Consider the following 20248-nt stretch of genomic DNA (forward strand, 5'->3'; position numbering starts at 1 on the left):
TTTTCAGTTAGTTACTTTTGGCCACCCAAGAGTAGAAGTGTTGTACCAGTTTAAGTGATCTATGTCAGAGGTACCTTTTTGCTACTTTCAATTAACAAATGGCTTTGTCACTGTGGTGGTTCCCAATAATGGCAAAATGTACTTTTTCTAAAAGCACACTTTGAATGTGTGGGGTATACCGTATGTAAGAAAGATACTATCTGAGGTATGAACTGGGGTAAAATACTAATTTTACGTATGAATCAGCTACGGGAGTGATGGTTACATGCTCCATTTCCTAGAAATCTTGAGATGGAATCGGTTAGGGAAAGCTCAGAAATCGAACCGGACGAAAGTGAGCATGAAGATACCAGCGTTTTCAGGTGTGATGAAGACTTCCGAGCTGCAACCCAATGAGCAGGATAATGCCTCAGAGGAATCTGGCCCTGTGGGTATAAGATTCTTGGACAAATGGGATCTTTTGGCTGACACATATGTGGAGCCGGGTACTGTTAACGCAGTCAAACTATCCAGAAGTGGACTGGTGTTGATTTTCTGTCTGTCCGCAGCAGAGCGCCACTGAAAGGACTGATAACTGGAGTGGAGTTGAGTTTCGAGGTGTATCAACTGAAGATGATCTCGCTGTTTGGTGCGAAGCAGACCGGTGGCGAGCACGAGACTTAGGAAACCCTGTCTGTCTTGTTTAACATTTGATGCAGAGTTTTTGCCTGATAAAGTCATGTAAAGTATGTCAGTTATCCAGTGAGAGATTTTTTATTCCATGCCCACCCACTATGGTGTTCTAGGTGTCAAGCGCATGGTCATGTTGCAGCAGTGTGCAGGTGGGAGATTCTGAGATGTTAGAAGTGTGCAGGAGGGCATGGGACAAAGGAGTGTGTAGTTTTGTTGGAAAAAGCTGTGTGATCACTGTGGGGATGTCCATGTTGCTGGGGGATCAGACGTATCCGGTGCAACAGAGACAGGTTGAGGTTGCCAGGGTTTGAGCAGAGCAGAATGTGTCATATGCTGAAACAGGAAGAAAAGTAGGGGATGATGGGCAAAGGGTGAGGGAGCCTGAGAGGGTCCCTGTGAGTTAAGTTAAGTAGTAAGTGACCTGAATAGTTTGTGTTTTAGTAAGGTTGGTTTCTTGGCATTTATTGCTATGTTTACTAATTGTACTGCTCAGATGGAACGGAAATCTCAGAAGATTAATTTGATAGTAGCACCAGCAGGTATGTTTTTGGGTGTGAGAGATGTTAGTGCTTTTAGGGGTTTTGAGAGAAGGGGTTCCATTCTCACAGGTTGTATTGGGCTTTTACAATAAGGCGTGGGAGGAAGGGAAACTGCCTGACAGTTTGAAGCAGGCTGTAGTGTTGCCAATATGGAAACCAGGGAAATTCCCTTCTAATCCTTCCATTAGGCTATAGGCTGATAGCACTGACATCTCATGTATGTAAACTTATGAAAAGGATGATAACATAAAGGCTGACTTACTTCCTGGAGAGCAGAGGCCTAATGTCACCAGATCAAAGCGGGTTCAGGAAAGGCAGGGGAACAATGAACCCTGTACTGGGCCTTGAGTCAGTCATATGGAAGGCACAGGGAAATAGGGACTCTGATGGCACAGCTGGCGCTGCAGTACAGCGCCCTTGACCACTGCGCCACCCGGGAGGCCCCAGGCATTTGAACTTATTTGCTTTATTTCATGTGCCTTAATAAAATGTGTATGCCATCTGTAAATACAAATAAAATTGTTAAATTACAAGTCTAGTTGGTTTAGCCACGGACAAAGACAGGAACCATCCCCGCTAACCATGATAGGCTGAGATAATGGATGGGCTGGACATGCCGAGAGATGATTTCGGATTGGTCTGCCATGTAGCACGTTTCTGTCTATGACATGAGCTGGTCAGTATGTGTAGATAATCCTTGCTACAGCAACTTTTTTGAAAGATATAAAGTTAGCCATGGAGAGCTGCAAAAGTGTTGCTTCTGCTCTCAAAAACATTGCTGTGAATCATTCATCCATGTATATGGGTAAGAGTCGAGCTACGTTTTCTGATATTATATACTTCTAATTTGGTCAGAAAGTCATTTTAATCTCAAGTTAAAGTTTACTGTTAGCTAGCTAGTGAATCTTAGCTTGCTGGCTCACTAGCTAACATGACATGTATGATCTGTGTAGTAATACTATTAGCATCTCAGAAAGCCATTTGCATTTTTAGTTATAGCCTGTTAGCTAGCTAGCTAATGTTGAACCTAGTTGGTTAGCTTTAGCTAACTGCAGATTTATAATCCAGCATTTCATGCAAGGTGGCTAGCTATGACAATCCGTTTGTACTGTAGCTATGGGTTGGAATTATGGTTCATTGTCTATCTTGCTAAACAAAAGTGTTACGTTCCCCAGTTTCTGTGTTGTGGGTTTGTGTATATGTATGTGTGTATTTCAGGAAATGGCTTCCTGGATTCCCCCAAGCAGCTGATTGGTCGGCCCCATTGCAGATTGGCGCTCTGATCCCGCCCTCTCGTTAGGGGATACAGTTGTCGGCAATTACAAACTCCTTCTGCAGCTGGATAAAAGCCAGTGTTCCTTTGTTAGAAAAGAGAGCTTCTTGGATGTCCTGTGTTTGTTGTTGCGCAGAGACAGTTTTGTTGGAAATATTTTGTTGCTGCTACTTCTGAGGTATGTGTGTGCCAATAGGACTCTGTGTTTTTGATTATTGAACTTGTTTGCTTTACATTTGTATTATTCTGTTTCATTTGTTCCCAGGGGGGAAGAGGAAGGCACTTTGGGAGTGCTTAGGCAAGAGGCCTGCGGGCATACATATACCCGTAGTATGTACTCTGTCTATGCACACTAGGTAAGACCTAGGCGGACCACCCCCTGTATTTTGGTCAGCGCGCCAGGTGGCGTTAAGGTTAGGTGGGGAGGCAGGTAAGCTAGGAGAGAGGACTCTAACTTTTACTTTCTTTGCTTTGGTTTCGTCCAGCCCTTTCCCCCCCACAATTACAGTGTTAAGGAAATAAATTCCCAGTAAACTGTAATATTCTGGCTCTGTCATCCTTACCCACACCTACAATCACATACCTCTTTCACTCTATGGGGAGTTGAGTATAGCAGGGTGTTGCATTCCCTCCAAGAGGCGTGCGTAACAAAAGATTACACTACGACAGAAGTTGAATAGGTGAAGACAAAGCGCTCTCCAGTACGTGTACCAAAACATTCAATAGCTATTTTCTCAGAAGTGGGATTACAAGTTTATCAACTTTCAAAGCAGAATTACTTTCCCATTGTTCCTCAACTACAGTGTATGATATACCATTTTTGTAGCTCTGAGTCTTTACTTTTATCCAATGTAAAAACAAAATTTCACATTTTGATACATAAGACCGACTTGAGGTAGTCTGTCACATTCATTATTTGGTGAGGGCATTTGTTCTGAACCCGCTACAATGCTTTAGGTGCCATGGGGATGCCCATGCACCTGGGGATCTGAAGTGCCCTTTACAAAAAAGGCAGGTTGAGATTGCCATGGTTTGAGTGGGGAAAAATCTTTCATATGCTGAGGCAGTAAGGAGAGTAGAGGATAACCGAAGAATGAGGGTTTTGACTGGGAGCCCCCCGTGAGTAGGCCTGAAGAGACAGATTGAGAGGATGAGTTTCAGTAAGGTTGGATTTCTTGTTTATAGCCATGGTGGTCAACTGCACTGCGTTAACGGAGCGGAAGTCACAGATAGGTAAGGTAGTTGCAGCAGCAGAGAAATAGTTTGGTGTGAGAGATTTTAGTGCAGAAGATCTACAGGGAGTTTTGAGGGAGGGTGTCCCATCCTCCCTGGCCAACAGCCTGGTGTAGAATCGTTTAGGGCCAAAGTAGTGGGATGGGGTTTTGGAGATGGTGTATAGGTAAGGTGCAGGGCTAGTTGGTGGTGCAATTTAAAAAATATCTCCTTTAACTTTTTTTTTACCAGAATGTGCAAGCCGCAATCCGATTTGCGAAAAGCAGCAATAAGCAGCAATAAGCAGCACAGCGTCTAGTCTTCCGGAAATTCACACGAAGAAGAACATTGGCTAAACTCCATCGAAGAAGAGTGGGTGTCTCGCTTTCTCAGGCTTTACTACCCTGCGACTCTTTCCTATCGAGACAACATAGAAAACAAGCCATACAGCTAGCTGTTGGTTATCTTTTGATAAAGATGTCAACCACGACCGGCGGCGGAGAGTTTGGCAACCCCCTGCGGAAATTTAAGCTCGTATTCTTAGGCGAGCAAAGTGGTAAGTGGAGGAGTATGTAGGGCATGTTATGTGGTTATTTGTTTTGGGGCGTTTTGGTGAGTACTGCCAGCTGGCATTAGCCTAACAGTACGGTAGCTAGTCAGGCCGAGGCAGAACGATGAGGCTTTAAACAACTCAGACGATGCCTCGTTAGGTTAGCTAGCTAGTAGGTATAATTTAGCCAATGACTATAACACGTAAAGGGAACTTGCTAGCTTTCCTATTTAATCAGGAAAATTTGTTGCTTGAGATGTTGCCCAAGAAGATGCCTACGTATTTAGCTAGCCAAGTCATGCATACCCTGTAACTAAGTTGTCTAGCTACACTACTAGAACGTTACTGAATTGTCAGTGCCATTCACTAACGTTTGTTGAAGTTACACTTCTGCTGGGTAGTTACTTATTTAGCCAACTAGTTACGTGAATGTTTACTTGCCAGCTACTGTAGCTTCAGCTTGTGTAGAGTCATATAGCTAACTTTAACAGTTAGGTACTGTTAGCTAGCTAACGTTAACATTGCTAAGCAACGTCTGTCAGCAGAGGGGAGCCTAGTAACGCGTTAGCTTGGGTGGAAACGCACTGGGCCGCTTACAAACAAGACATGAGGCATATTATTTCCGCAGATAAATCTCAATTTAGATTTGCATAGACTCAAAACTGTGATTTTCCAGTCCATTTTAGCTTGTTAGCTGTTTCCTCCATTCGTGGCTCCACCCTTGCCAGCTCAGCGCCGTGGGTTCAGTAGTCTATCGATTCGTTTTTAGATATGTTATCATACAAATAAACAATATGACCGCTTAACGCATGGTCACTGTCAGTATATTCAATTGTTTAAGAGCTAAATGCTCATAATAAAGCAACTCTGCATAGGCTACGTTTACTATTCCTCCCAAATTGCAGTTCCACAGATGCTCATGCATAATTTAACAAATTGACAATTCTATGGTACAGAATAATGCAGAGACTCAGATTTTTCACTTTATTGTATGCTAAACGAATAACAATGATTGTAAATTAAACAAACCATACGTCTGTATGCACAATGACGCCTTAGCACTTTCCACTGAAAATTAAGGGTCAGGCTCAGAGACCTCTGACTGCCGATAACGTTAGGTACTTAGAACCTCTGCCCAGAGTGTCGGCAGTTAACTTTTTGTTTACATAGAACAGTTTTACCAAAGATAGGCAAAAACTACTTCTCTAATAGAAATCTCGATCACACTTGTAGATGTCATGGCGACACTGGCTAGCTGCGCAGAAATAGGTCATCGGGTCTAAGGTAGTCTCGTGCCTAAATGCTCTTGTGCAGGACGTCAAATTAAAGACGTTCCTTCGATGTAGTTGTTTTTGACGAACATTTGTAATTTTCACGAGATTGGAGTAATGACACGTTCAACTACTTAAGACATTGGCTCAAATTTAGGTTGTGCCTTTAGATTTCGATAAATGTAAGCGTTCCCGTAAATCTCGCGATGTTGCGCCTCTGGGTTTAGAAAAGCTGCGGTTTTACCTCCGTTTTGTTGAAATACTCCAGGCCACAAAGTGGCAGTAGTTTGTTTGGCTTGTGCCTGCTGTAGCTAATGTAAGTTAACTAGCCAGCTGTGCTAATGTTATTGCTATTTGGCTCACTGGAATTTGTAGGAAGCCATTGTTGATACTCCAGTCATCTAGTTGTAGCCCAATTTGTAAGTCGCTCTGGATAAGAGCGTCTGCTAAATGACTTAAATGTAATTTAAATGTAATGTAAATGTAGCTATCTGGTTAGTAACTAGCAACATAATTAAATAAAAATTGATTTGTTTTTGAATGAAGCAGCTGCCTGTTAGCTGGCAAGAGTCTGAGTAGATGGGTTGCTATGTTTTAGGGCAGTTGTCAACCTTTTCTGATTCAAGATCAGTTTGAGTCAAAAAGCAAGCAGAGATCTACTGCTCGGATTTTTTAAAAAATGTAAGACTATGCAACAGTAACCTAAATAAAGACAGTTCTGTAGGAATGAGGTTTGTGTTAAGTGATATTTCAAGTCACTTCAACCACTGAGGTGTGTGGTAATTCCCTGACAACGCACAGTCTTGCTTATAAAACACATCCCAACATTAGTGAATATTTCCTCCAGATTTTTTTACTATTTGCTATGCTTGGCCTGCCAATGTTGTTCTTCTCAGACCTTATTATATTTCATAACTCAAGCTTTCATAAAAATATTTGATCAGTTGTATCACTTCCGAGGCACAACTCCGCATAAATGGAAATCATTTGCAAATAATTTGTTTATTTTTATTTTACTGGACTGATGGTACCTGCATCTGGTCAGTCGAGAGAGGGGGAAAAAGCAGCAGCAGAGGGTCTGCCTCTCACGGTCCCTGCTCTCTCCCTCCCTCCGATAAGACTGACCAGAGAGAGGGAAGTCTTCCACCTAATGGTGACACTCGAGTAGCATTGCATTATTTCTGCCTCATGCACAAATCCATGTTGTTTCTATGACCAGAGTAAGTGAAATAATCCTTGATATTAAAATAAACATGATGAGCTGCTAATAATAAAATGCAGGCCTATCGATACTTGGCTACTAATTAATTGCAGATGCAGTGCTGGTTGTAGTGCGAGTGAAGTAGGGAGAAGCTGTTTTGTAAATGTGTTTGCCGTATTCTTTGACAGTCTCTCAATGGTCAATGGTTTTAAAATAAATGAAATCTCACATAGGCTAGTATGAAACTTTGCTGTGGGGTTGTGGATGCTTTAGGCATGGTGATTTGAGCTATCCTAGGTGCACTTAATTTAGCTCTCCCAGTCCCCCGGGTAGTCAGTTTATCCCTTCAGACAAATGAAAAGGTTCAAATTGGGAACACTCCCGACCTGGCGCACAGGGCTTCTGAATCAAGTGCACCTAGCGCCAACAGTGCAAGACAATTAAAAAAAAAAAATAAGCATGCAAGGCTTTGTCGTTGGTTTTCTACTGAAATGTTTGTTGATCGACTAGGTTGGTGACCACTGTTGTACTCTTTCATTCAAGGTTTATTCAATAGAGAATTACATCAGAAAAACAATAGCCCATACCCATGTCTTTACCATATATGGTTCAGATGTTACAGATGATTTACTCTGATAATTTATCATGAATATATTGTCATCGCGGCCATGGTCAAAAATAAGTTCTACGCTGCTCAGTAAAACTGTCCCGCTCCGCGAGCAGAACGGAGCTAACTTCCAACATCATCTGATAAGCTAGCTAGTGGCTGCAGGTTAGTGTGATAACATGGGCTTTTTCTAAATGAAATCCACAGACTACAAACAAAATTGGGCATATATACTGAACTAAAATATAAATGCAAAATGCAACAATTTCAAAGATTTTACTGAGTTACAGTATATATAAATTACTTAGGCCCTAATCTATAGATTTCACATGACTGGGAATACAGATATGCATCTGTCACAGATACCTTAAAAAAAATAAAAAAAAGTAAGGGCATGGATCAGAAAACCGGTCCGTATCGGGTGTGACCACCATTTGCCTCATGCAGTGTGACACATCTCCTTTGCATAGATTTGATTGTGGCTTGTGGAATATTGTCCCACTCCTGTTCAATGGCGGTGCGAAGTTGTTGGATATTGGCGGGAACCGGAAACACGCTATCATACATGTCGATCCAGAGCATCCCAAACATGCCCAAAGGGTGACATGTCTGAGTATGCAGGCCATGGAAGAACTGGTACATTTTCATCTTCCAGGAATTGTGTACAAATCCTTGCGACATGGGGCCATGCATTATCACGCTGAAACATGAGGCGATGGCGGCGGGTGAATGGTACGACAATGGGCCTTGGTATCTCTGTGCATTCAAATTGCCATTTGATAAAATGCAATTGTGTTGGTTGTCCGTAGCTTATGCCTACCCATTCCATAACCCCACCACCACTATGGGGCACTCTGTTCACAATGTTGACATCAGCAAACCGCTCGTCCATACGACACCATACACGTGGTCTGTGGTTGTGAGGCCGGTTGGACGTGCTGCCAAATTCTCTAAAACAACGTTGGAGGTGGCTTATGGTAGAGAAATTAACATTAAAATGAACTGGCAACAGCTCTGGTAGGACATTCCTGCACTCAGCATGCCATTTGCGCACTCTCTCAACTTGAGGCGTTGTGTGAAAAAAACTGCCCATTTTTAGAGTGGCCTTTAATTGTCCCAGCACAATGTGTACCTGTGTAAGGATCATGCTGTTTAATCAGCTTCTTGATATGACAAATCTGTCAGGTGTATGGGTTATCTTGGCAAAGGAAAAATGCTCACTAACAGGGATGTTAACAAATTTTGTGCACAACATTTTTGAGAAATAAGCTTTTTGTGCGTATGGAAAATGTATGGGATATTTTATTTCAGCTCATGAAACTGGGGAACAACACTCTACATGTTGTGTTTTATATTTTTCTTCAGTGTATATATTTATAAAGCTAACAGACTGAATTTCAATGTCTACCCTCCCTGAATGCAATCTGTTGCAGTTTTCATGGTGTATTTTGGAATATTTCCCTTTAAATCGCCATTGATACGGCCTCTCAATTTAGATTGATCACCAATGAAAGCCAAGAATCTGGAGATGAAAATGACATGGGTATGAAGTTGATTTTGATTGGTCCAAAGCATGGAAATGCCTCCCAACACCAACAATGGAAGAGATACAACCAAGAGCTGCGCGGTCTAAACTTGAATCGGTCACCTCAAACTAGTTGATCAATATTGTTAAGTACAAGCATATTAAGGTTATATTGTAGAGAATAATTTAATGAATAACTGTAGGTGATTTATGATGAGTGCGAAGTAGGGCTGACCCCATTTAGTCGATTGTTTTATTTTAGCGGTCGCAAATATATACATGTCATGCCTTATGAGACACCTGTCTCATTTGCACCTGTCTCAGTGGACAGTCTAAGAAGAATGGGAGTGTGGCTCTCCAGATGACACTCCCTCCCGTGGATTGGTGCGCATTCATTGTTTCATAACTTCATTGTGTGAATTGTTTGCCCTTTGAGTGTTTTATCAATACCCCATTACATATATCACCTGTAGTACATTTACCATTAGTCCCCATCAAACAAACAATGCAGATTAGAAATAATTTACAGTAATTTCTGTTAATGCATTCAATATATTATTAGTCTTATTGTTCTCATTGTCGGAATGGACAAGTTGTTTGCAAGGCTCAACCTATGCTACACTGAGAAACAAGTGTTTTATTTAATTCAAGTTTTTAAAATTTAATTTCTTCATTGTCTTTTGTTTGGAGAGCTCCTGTCAATGTTGAGTAAGGCTGTGCACCTGATTACGCATAGAAGTTGCCCTAGGCTACCTGGTCTATGTGCAAATATGCCCATTTGAGGATGTCTGCAAGTATTTCTGATCATCTTAACTCACTACCACTAAAGCTATGGAGCTTCTCAAAGTAATTTTTTCTTCACCTCAAACAGCAAAACAGCTCACCCAAAAAAGAACAAGGAATACAAATAATTGAACAGATAATTTACCAACAGTTGTTCAAAAAATAACTTACTAGGCTTTGTTTTGATTTGATATTTTCCTTGATTACTCACATCCTATCTCTGCAACTAGTGGAGGAGAAGGTACAAGGTCCCTCCTCTCTGACCACCTTCTCCAATGGGTTTTTGAGGAAGGATTCATTAAGAGCCTAGCAGTCACCTGTCAACTAGCTCACGTGCTACACAATCACCCCTCTGCTACACTCACTGACCTCTTTCTCTGCATCAACCTCAGCAGCCAGCAGTGTTGCCAACTTAGTGACTTTGTTGCTATATTTAGCAAGTATTCAGACCCCTTGAGTGAAACATTTTCAAAAAATTGACTTGCGACAAATCTAGCGACTTTTTCTGGTGTTATTGGAGACTTTTGGAGAGACTGACGTGAAAGCACTATAGTTCTTACTCTTCTCAATGAGCAGCTGTTGCTGCCGTGGGCCCCACCCCTGTCCCAAAGCACTCACAGGCAGCCCAGTCCTCGCGCTGCAGTCAGAGCAAATGTTCACCCCTTCCTTGTCCAGACTGCAAATGAATCGCGCATGCGGGAAGCCACCACTGGCCGATCCAGCCCTGGCTTACATTCAGGGCGGAATGTAAATGTAAAATGTTCTTTGTCTAAAATAAATCACTGCACAAAAATAAATCACTGCATTTGACTCACAAAGCCTCAGTCACTTACTCACCTTGTCCACTGTGTGTGTGCCTCTCTGACAAAAGCTAAACATCTAGCTGGCTAGCTCATCATGTCTCAGTCTAAACTGTACACTCAAAAATACAGAAAGGAGTGGGAATCAAACCCTGAATTCAAAGGCTGGTTGAAGCTGTTTATTGGAGATGATACACTGGCATACTGCCTGTATTGTAAGGCTGATTTCTACGCCAAACTTTGATGTAAAAAAACACATAACTAAAAAACATACTCAAAAGGCAAAGCTCTATAACAGTTCCACCCAAAACAAGCTGCCATTTATGGTAAAAAGTGGCTTTAGCTATCACTGTTCAATGCTGGCATGTGATCACATTGGAGAAGCATGTAGAGCTGTTTTCTCAGACTCCACTGCTGCTATCCTCTTCAAAATGCACAGGACAAAGTGCACAGAAAGGATTAAGGTGTTTTAGCACCATACTTTCTGAAAAAGTTGGACGCAGATGTGGGTGACCAGTGTTTCAGCCTCCTCAATGAGTCCACAGATGTAAGTGTTTCTAAGTACCTGGGGGTTGTGGTAAGGTACTTTAGTGATACCAAGCAGACAATTGTATCAAAATTTCTTGGGCTTGTTGAGTTGGAGGGAGGAGACGCAAATCTATAGCCCGTGCTGTTGTGGCTTTCCTCGAAGTGTTGTCTTAAAGAGAATCTCCTGGGGATAGGGACTGACAATGCCTCTGGGATTAACAATGGGGTCTATAAAGTACTGAAGGAGGAGTATGGCCTCAAATATTTAGTTCTTATTTGCTGTGTGCCACTCTCTGCAGCTTTTTTATTTTACCTTTAACTAGGCAAGTCAGTTAAGAACATATTCTTATTTTCAATGATGGCCTTTAACTGCCTGTTCAGGGGCAGAACTACAGATTTGTACCTTGTCAGCTCGGGGGTTTGAATTTGAAACCTTCCGGTTACTAGTCCAACGCTCTAACCACTAGGCTACTCTGCCGCCCCAGTTTGCTCGTTCGTAGTTCCTCTCTCCTACAGCATCCATCACAATTACATGCGCATGGTAAATTATGCAAATTAGGAGATGACGACATTTAGCGTCTTCTAGCGACTTTTTGGACAGCCAATAGCTACTTTTTTTTACTGAGAAGTTGGCAACACTGGCAGACAGCAAAGAAGACTGACCTGTGTCAATCTAGCACCCACATAATGTATTGTCTATTTAATTCTGCTACATTGAGTCAGATCACACAAATACACGTTTTGAAGTTTCGACCAATCAATATTTTTTTAACTTAAGAGTCCTTGTGCAAAGAGAATTACGTTTTGACATTTATTTAGTAGTTCCCTCTAATTGACATGCGTTTCCCCTACATTCTATAGCAGTGAGTGAACGCCCTATGTGTTGCGATGCTAACTTTAGCTAGCAATCGAACTGGTATTGACAGTATGGGATAATGGAGAGTGAATGACATTTTCTTCACCTTGCTAAATGGCTAGCTTGGTAAAGCATTTAGTGTTGTGTGCATTGTGCTTCATTTACCACCCCATTCGGTTTGTTTGTCTGACTGCCTGGCTCAGTTAGCAAGCTAACGCCAGGTGCACAATATCAAACTGAACCTAACAAAACAATCCTTCAAGCACACAATTTATTAGCTAGATGTAAAGACTTGCTTGAGAAAAGTGATGTAATGCGGCTTTATTATTTTAGTTAGAACAATTCTGACATGTGGTGGATTACACTGGGAAAAGTGCATTTTTGTTATATACTTCTGTTGGCTTCGCGTATCGGTTTGTGCTCTCTGATTGGTTCAAAGTCAAGTCCTCGGCCACTGACTAGCATTGCGATTCTACAAGTAGAAGCGGCCGGTTCGTCCGTACACACCAGGGGCGTCTTTTGTTCTAGCAAGAAAAGGAACGGCCTCCTACTTTGCTAAGTAACTAGTCAGATTTCTCGGTGTGCCTGCACCATTACAAAGAACATTGCTGTTGTTAGCAGACTTTGCATCTGCGCTGTTCTGTAAACACGTTTTTGTAAAAATGTTTGTGGAAGTTGTCATAAGTCGTCATTGTGCATAGTTGTATGGTTTATTTAACTTTGCAATCATTGGTTTTTGTTTGACGTACATTTTTTATGTGACATCAGTCTCTGTATCATTCTGTTACTGTGGAATTGCCTAAATGTCAAAATGTAAACTAAATGCTCTCTGCTCTGCATGTCTGTCTTTACAGTGGGGAAGACATCACTTATCACCAGGTTTATGTATGACAGCTTTGACAATACCTATCAGGTACATTACCTCATCTCAAGTACAGTACTGGTTATTTATTGCATGTAAATTAATGCGTAATACTATACTAAGCTCTTTTGGTTCTTTTGCTTGGGGGAAATGTTCTGTTTTTCTAACCTGATAGTAGCTTGCATAAAATCTGCTACAAAGCTGAAAAAGAATAAGGACACAGGGCCATCCCTTTTCTGCTTTTTGTTGAATGTAGTATGGTCATGTGATGTTTGAGAATAAAAAAAATTGTCTTGCAGGCTACAATTGGCATAGACTTTTTATCGAAAACGATGTACCTGGAAGATCGTACGGTAAGTACCACTTTTGTTTCTATGTCATTGCATCACTTGGAGCCTTTCATTTGAAACCATTTCATGTGTCCCTTGAGTTTGTGCCCATGCATAAATATTGTATATCCCTCTACATGCCACTGTCAAAAATGGGCTTAGGTAGACAGCTTTTTATCTCATCCCAACTAGACTACTTGTTTAGTATGGACGTCGAGGAACTATAATTTGCAGTTTAATTATAATTTTTCATGTTTTCTTTCCTGCCATGATTCTGTTTTTAGTTCCATCATCATTATAAGTTTTTTTTTTTTTCCTCTGTCCACCCCTCCCCTCCATCCCCATGGCTGGGTTTCGAACTGTGTCCGCTCCTCGGTTTGTTGCGCGGTTGGCCACAGATTCGTCTCCAGCTGTGGGATACGGCCGGGCAGGAGCGGTTCCGCAGCCTCATCCCCAGCTACATCAGAGACTCAGCCGCTGCTGTGGTGGTTTATGACATAGCAAGTAGGTATCAAGTCCCTGCCCTTCTCTCAGTGGATGGAAGGGGAGAACAGGGCAAACAGTATTTCCACAGCTTGGCAACGTCACTGGACTGTAGCAATGAGTTGAACCAGACTTGCTTGTGGTCAATGAGGAACCAGATCAGGAAATAGGTTATTGGTGCTTCAGGGCTTCCTTTCCCTGCAAATTATATGCTACTCTAAAGTGAGTAGATGTTGTAGATGACTTTGTTAGTGCAATGTTTCCTCTACGGTTTTCCCAATAGGTGCAAATAGGCCTATAGAGGGGGATGATGGAACTCTCAAGCTCAGTACATCCAGTGGTGCTTGTGGAAATGTTGTCCCTAAAGTGGCTTTTCTAAGGAATAGGGAGAAGGCTAGCAGAGGTTACCAGCAATGTTTGGTTGACTTTAATTGCACCAAAAGCATTGATTTGGAACATTTGCCTTCCATAATAGGTCACTAAAAAGGATCAACATTGGGAACAGGTCATCTGCTAGCTGCATGGGGAAAGCTTTTCCTATTCCAGGATGCATTATCATTTTTTCACCTCTGCTGCCTTGCTGTTCTCTTGCAACTCTTTTTTACGTCAATCCTCTTCTTCATTTTCCCCTTTCCGTCTGTCCCGTTTCTCCTCCTCCTCCATCCCAATCCCCAGGTCCGGCTTCAGCTCTGGGACACTGCTGGACAGGAGCGTTTCCGTAGCCTCATTCCCAGCTACATCCGCGACTCCACCATTGCTGTGGTGGTTTATGACATCACCAGTGAGTCAGAGCCTCCTGGCCTAGTTAGAGCTGTGCCCTCATCACTGTAGGGGTTGTGGGCCACTGGGACATTACATTGGGAAGGAGGTTGTCATCTTCTATAACACAGTAGCATATCACAACAGCTTTCAGTGTATGAGTAGTGTTAACTATTATTGGAGGCTGTCGGTGTCACTATACCATGTAGGGACTTTAATGATGCAACTTCATGGGGATTAGGGAGTTTTCCCTTGTATTAACAGTGGCGTGGGGACTAATTCCTTTCTGTGCTTAAACTTAACTTACTGCTTACTTTTGCTTACTAACACCTGGCTACTCTACTGAAATCAACTGTACTTCCAATGAAGAGCAACGACTGTTCTGATTTGCAAATGTGTCTAACTTTATTAATAACGCTTTCACTGCAGAGTTCATACCTCACACAATATTTAAAGTGGTCATGCTCATTTTGTATGCGTTCCAAGTTGCTAATTTTCTTCCCCTCAGATCTCAATTCATTCCAGCAAACCTCAAAGTGGATTGATGACGTCAGAACAGAGAGAGGAAGTGATGTTATTATCATGCTTGTGGGAAACAAAACAGACTTGGCTGATAAAAGGTACATTGTGTGTGTGGTGAGCGTAGTTGGTGTGGTGGTAAACAGTAATGTGGTCCCTGAACTAAATGTCGACAACCGTTGTATGTGTAAAGCCTTTGTCAAAGCCTGGTTCCTCCCTCGTCCCTTGAATGTATATACATTTTCATATGTTTTCTGATTTTGATCTGTTGAACTCCATGCTGGAGTTACTCCATTTCTGATATGTAAACTTTCAAAATACAGAAATCATCCCTGTAATATGCATCATACAGGGATGATTTCTGTATTTTGAAAGTAACATATCTTGAAACTTGAGTGCTGACAAGCAACAATTGACTAATGAAACAAATACCAAAATATAATTTTGGGGTGGAGTTTTCCTTTTTTGTTTTTGTCAAATTTTAAGTTTTATTTATTTATTTTGTTCCCTCTCCCCGGTGTCTCCCCATGTCACTTTGATTTGGTGTCCACTCCCAACCCACTGCCACCACCCTCCCCTCCTGTCCCTCCCCCTGGGACCATGGCAGACAAGTATCTGTTGAGGCTGCAGAGAGGAAAGCTCGTGAACTCAATGTGATGTACATAGAGACCAGTGCCAAGGCTGGCTATAACGTCAAACAGGTGGGTGTCCAGCTATCACCAGCAGGTGTACAAACAGCCTCCAGAACGGCTCATTATGCTCTGCCTGCCTTAGGAAGAATAATTTGTGATGTACCACGTGGATTAGAGGTTTAATGTGGAACGAGTGATTGTACTGTTTGTGTCAAGCTGTTTGATCTTCTCAGCAAAGCTGCTTCCTCTCCTATCCCTTTGTTCCTCAGAGATGGGACCAAACTAACCTCTTTCTAACCAAAAACTGGAATCTCTGAGCTCGTTCTTTTTTTCCTCTCTCCATCTCTCCCTTCCCCCTCTGCCTGTCCTCTTTCATGTCTGTCTATCTCTCCGTCCTCTCGGCGGTGGCCTGAGCAGACAGATCACCACGGAAGAGGGCGAGCAGAGAGCTAAGGAACTGAATGTCATGTTCATTGAAACCAGCGCAAAGACTGGCTACAATGTCAAACAGGTAGAGCTTCTGTTCACTCAGGATAGTCCAGCCCAGTCTGCCCTCCTAGTGTCAGCTGCCTCTTTCACAACTTATAGTTTTCCCTCCTCTCTCTCTTCACCTGGCTCCTCAAGACTTGTCCACCTAGTCCTTTCTACATTGTGATTCCCCTCGGTGCTCAAGTCATGTTGTCAATCCTGTCCACTGCTTTAGAATGCTTCAGCATCAGTTTTACTGCACTGTCTAGCTCCATGTTGTTGTTGTTGGGTCTTTCTCTTATTTTGCCTTGTTTCACAAAATGTCTGCTTGTCACTGTTTGGCATGGAATCATGGACATTTTATGGGCATAAAATATGAACAATTACATGGCAACTTGTGACAAGTTAACAAGAAAATGTTAAATAATCTGTAGGGGAATTTTCTTGCATTGTTTTTAGTGTTATCGAGACATCTTCCAAGATTTTAATATGTAATAAATAACCATATCAGTTTTGTCCAATGCATGTAGCCCTATGTACAAATATATGTTGTATGTTTATTTTAAATGGAAATATAAATATTGACTTTCCAATAGATGTTACTATATATGCTGAGAATTCAAAACATTAAGAACACCTGCTCTTTCCATGACAGACTGACCAGGTGAAAAAGCTATTATCCCTTATTGATGTCACTTGTTAAATCCACTTCAATCAATGTAGATGAAGGGGAGGAGACAGTTTAAAGAAATTATTTGTAATCCTTGAGACAAATGAGACATGGATTGTGTGTGTGCCATTCAGAGGATGAATGGGCAAGACAAAATATTTGAGTGCCTTTGAACAGGTAGTAGTAGGTGCCAGGTCCACTGGTTTGTGTCAAGAACAATGCTGCTGGGTTTTTCACACTCAGCAGTTTCCTGTGTGTATCAAGAATGGTCCACCACCCAAGGGACATCCAACCAACATAACTGTAGGAAGCATTGGAATCAACATGGGCCAGCATCCCTGTGGAACGCTTTCAACACCTTGTAAAGTCCATGCCCTGAAGATTTGAGGCTGTTCTGAGGGTGAAATGGGGGGGGGGGGTGCAACTCAATATTAGGAAGGTGTTCCTAATGTTTGGTGTACTGTAGTTCGTCACTGTTATGTGGCTAACTTTACGTTATTGATGCGCTGTGTGGTATGGCTGTTTTTATCCACGGGTTATTTTCTTGTGGTTCCTCAGCTGTTTCGCCGTGTTGCTGCAGCCCTACCTGGGATGGATAGCACACCAGAGAAGAGCAAAGAGGACAGTATCCTTTCACAAGGGGGTTAGACCCGAGGCAGAATGATTTGGAGCAAGTTTGAGCTCAACATGTAAATCAACGCTCAAGAAATGCTTTAGTAGTTACGTTTCTATCCAATGAACAGAATTTCAGGCTCATGTTAAAACATCTGCATTAAACAGGACGCACGTTAAAACATGTTTTCCCACCAGAGATGTTTCCATCAAATGGACTTGTTGCTGATCAAAGGCTGTGCGTGATGACGTTGTGCACATAAAAATGGTTTTGTCACACAAAATGTTGTGTTAAAAAGTGAATGTGCCCACTCTGGTCTTGGCATGTGCTCTCTAGCCAACAGCTGGCAGATTCAGTTTGGGTATGGCTTACATGATGACATTATTATGGACAAAAGAGTAAGATTATTTTTGTCAAACGGCAGCCAAGCATCGATCATGTCACCAGAATAAGATGCTCAATATTTATTGGAAAGAGCATTTCACCACCCTGTGAAGATCATCACTTATTTCAGCTGTAGCCTAATAAACTGCATGCTTTCCCCGATTCGTAGTGGGAGGACCATACAACATATCGTCACATGACTCCAAGTTTACTTCAATATGATGGTCATTATATAAATATTTGCTCATAAAAGCGTTTCTACCGCCACTAATTTATTTGACATAGATCGGTGGGATCTTGCCTAGCGTAATTTGTTTTGTAGACATTTGGAAAGTTTTTTTTATAGAAACATTTGCTGTTTGTATCAGGCCTGTCGTGCAATTTTTGTACTTAATTGCATAAAAAGGTTGGATGGAAACATTATAACATAGAACCAGGTTATCTATTGCATATGGATTTCATTTTGGTTAAATTTGTGGAATGTCATTTAAAAAAATATGAATAATATTTTGTATTATCCCTTAACCATCTCTCAGTGATCGATATCAAACTGGAGAAGCCACCAGAGATGGCAGTGACGGAGAGCAGCTGCTCCTGCTAGTAAACACCCACCTGACCTTCCTCCTCTCCACCAACAGCTTGTCTCTCAGTGGCCACTCTCCCCACCCATGGCTCACTGCCATCGACCTGAGAACCTCACCCCCCCCCCCCCTGGACTCAGTGACTTTTCAGAGTAACCGTGTGGATGTGCTATTACTCTGTATTTAACAGATATTAAACTATATTAAAGGTTAAAAGTCCAGCTTTTCATCCAACTGCATGACATTATATAGGATTGCAGACTGACATAGCTAATTGCTCTCGGGTTATTGCGTTGTTGTGAAGTGATTATTGTTTGAGATTATTTAAGTGACTATTAAAGGGATACGGTCTCAGTCCCTTGGATCTTTGCTTTTATTTCCAATGGCAAGTCTGGAGTGGGTCAACTAATTCTAGCTCCGTGATAAACAAAGTGATTCACAAGGTTTTGATATATTTTGTTCTAAAAAGATTCCCCTCTAAACTATGAATATTATTTCCTCTCATTGTTGGCTCAAATCAAAGCTATTCATTTAGGCCTAATGGTTTATGGGACCATGAATAAGGGACATTATTATCAGGACATTTTCAAGGCATGAACAGCCAAAGAACTTCATTTAGGATTACTGTAGTAATCGACTGATGATTTCAATGGCAACTTTTTTGGTTATTTTGGCAGGTCTCCCAAAGAGGATGCTGCAGAAAGGATGTATAGCCAATCATTAAGAAAACAAGGATTTGCATTTTTAGAAAAGGGACATGATCCCAAATTCATTGTAGTGGAAAATACTAACCTAAATCTATTGATATACACTTTGAAACGATAAATCTGTCACAGCGACTAACATCAAATAGCCGCACACATGCTAACACATCTTGTGTCTGAGGAGAAGAGGGGTTTTAAAGTTCATATGTGAGCCTATGGAGTGAGCCGGTGTCAAAGCTTTTTACACACTAAATGGAAACATGCATTGGGCCCATACGATGTCTGCCTACTCACCCTCCAATTGATGTATATTGTTGTCTTGTTTTCGTCGCACTATTGCAGGAACGGCGTGCTCATCATGCAGGTTTCATAGATGGTTAAGAAAAAACGATGCCTTGCTTGTTTGTTCACCAACGTTGTGCACTGAATCAAGACCCAACATTGTAAAGATGGCGAGGCCTGCTGACAGTAGTTCTGTAGAGCAGGTAGCTGGAGTTGGTCCTCAGATACAGCTAACGCTTCCTAACACCCTTGCTGTGAAAATAAGTGCAGTGAAGTTAATCTTTAGCGCTATTGCCTGTTTACGACCGTTGGTTTTGTGTTTATTTATTTTGAAACACAAGCAACCGTAAAATTGCCTTGTATTCTTAACCAAAATGAGTTGCTCCACCCCTGTCCTTTAACACGTTCTCACACACACACCAACTAAACACAGCCATAAATGTCCCACCACCACACACCAATGCATTCGCTGTTACATTTTTACAAAAAAATGTAGATGAGTATTTAATTACGTCGAACCACCGTCTTTACCTTAACAGCTGTTCTATTTTCCCTCATTGACTGAGTACTCAACTGAACTGTGTGCTATTCTGAAGTGTCTGTCCATTTGAAATATGTAGTGTTTAGCAATGTGTGTGTGAATAATGTACTATCTGCTGTATAAAAAAGGAGCATTAAAGAACACCGAAAGGTATCACATGAAATAAAGATATTTCACCAAAGGTGTTCCAAGTTTCATTCTTTTATGAATATGATTGATTTAGATTATTTGGATAGGCCTACTTTTACATGCACGTTATTTTCGAAATTGTCATTTGAAACTGTTCCTACTAGTGAATAATGTCAGATTGTTGAGCAGCACGGTCTTGTTTCAAATACATCAGTCAATATATATATATTGATTTGTAATGTATATTTTACATCTTTTTCATCCATTTCTTATTGTATTGCCGGTCAAAGGTTATTAGCCCTAATGAATGGAATGTTGCCTATTCCATATATGTATGGGCCTAATCATGTAATTCACAGTGCATCAGTTACCAACGGGCCAGTTTCTGTGCCACGAGGACGGATATTTTTGTTGTTGCATAAGATATTATGCAATTTCAATACGACACAGCATTTTTGCATAATATATTGTGCAT

At 41.5% G+C, this 20248-nt stretch overlaps 1 protein-coding gene across 4 annotated transcripts; it reads left to right on the plus strand.

Moving 5' to 3' along the window:
- Nucleotides 1–4019: 4019 nt before the first annotated feature.
- On the plus strand, nucleotides 4020–19825 carry rab41 (RAB41, member RAS oncogene family). 4 transcript variants are annotated; one of them, XM_029661982.2, is made up of 8 exons: nucleotides 4020–4252; nucleotides 12672–12730; nucleotides 12979–13032; nucleotides 14167–14272; nucleotides 14759–14870; nucleotides 15819–15912; nucleotides 17098–17164; nucleotides 18073–19825. In XM_029661982.2, the coding sequence occupies exons 1-8, from the start codon at nucleotides 4174–4176 to the stop codon at nucleotides 18135–18137; spliced, it is 636 nt and encodes a 211-aa protein (XP_029517842.1). In that variant the 5' UTR covers nucleotides 4020–4173; the 3' UTR covers nucleotides 18138–19825. The 4 variants fall into 4 exon arrangements, with proteins under 4 accessions (XP_029517842.1, XP_029517841.1, XP_029517840.1 ...); XM_029661981.2 differs by lacking the exon at nucleotides 14167–14272 and adding an exon at nucleotides 13407–13512 and having other exon boundaries at nucleotides 4038–4252; XM_029661980.2 differs by lacking the exon at nucleotides 15819–15912 and adding an exon at nucleotides 15377–15470 and having other exon boundaries at nucleotides 4040–4252.
- The last annotated feature ends 423 nt before the right edge of the window (nucleotides 19826–20248 follow it).

This window comes from Oncorhynchus nerka, linkage group LG6 (assembly GCF_034236695.1).
Source record: "Oncorhynchus nerka isolate Pitt River linkage group LG6, Oner_Uvic_2.0, whole genome shotgun sequence".
In the NCBI taxonomy this organism is placed as follows: domain Eukaryota; kingdom Metazoa; phylum Chordata; class Actinopteri; order Salmoniformes; family Salmonidae; genus Oncorhynchus; species Oncorhynchus nerka.

Coding starts and splice junctions, on each gene's coding strand:
- rab41 (XM_029661982.2), top strand. CDS start 4,174: ATGTCAACCACGACCGGCGGCGGAGAGTTTGGCAACCCCCTGCGGAAA. Junction 14,273..14,758: donor GGTGGTTTATGACATCACCA/GTGAGTCAGAGC, acceptor TCTTCCCCTCAG/ATCTCAATTCATTCCAGCAA. Junction 17,165..18,072: donor AGAGAAGAGCAAAGAGGACA/GTATCCTTTCAC, acceptor ACCATCTCTCAG/TGATCGATATCAAACTGGAG.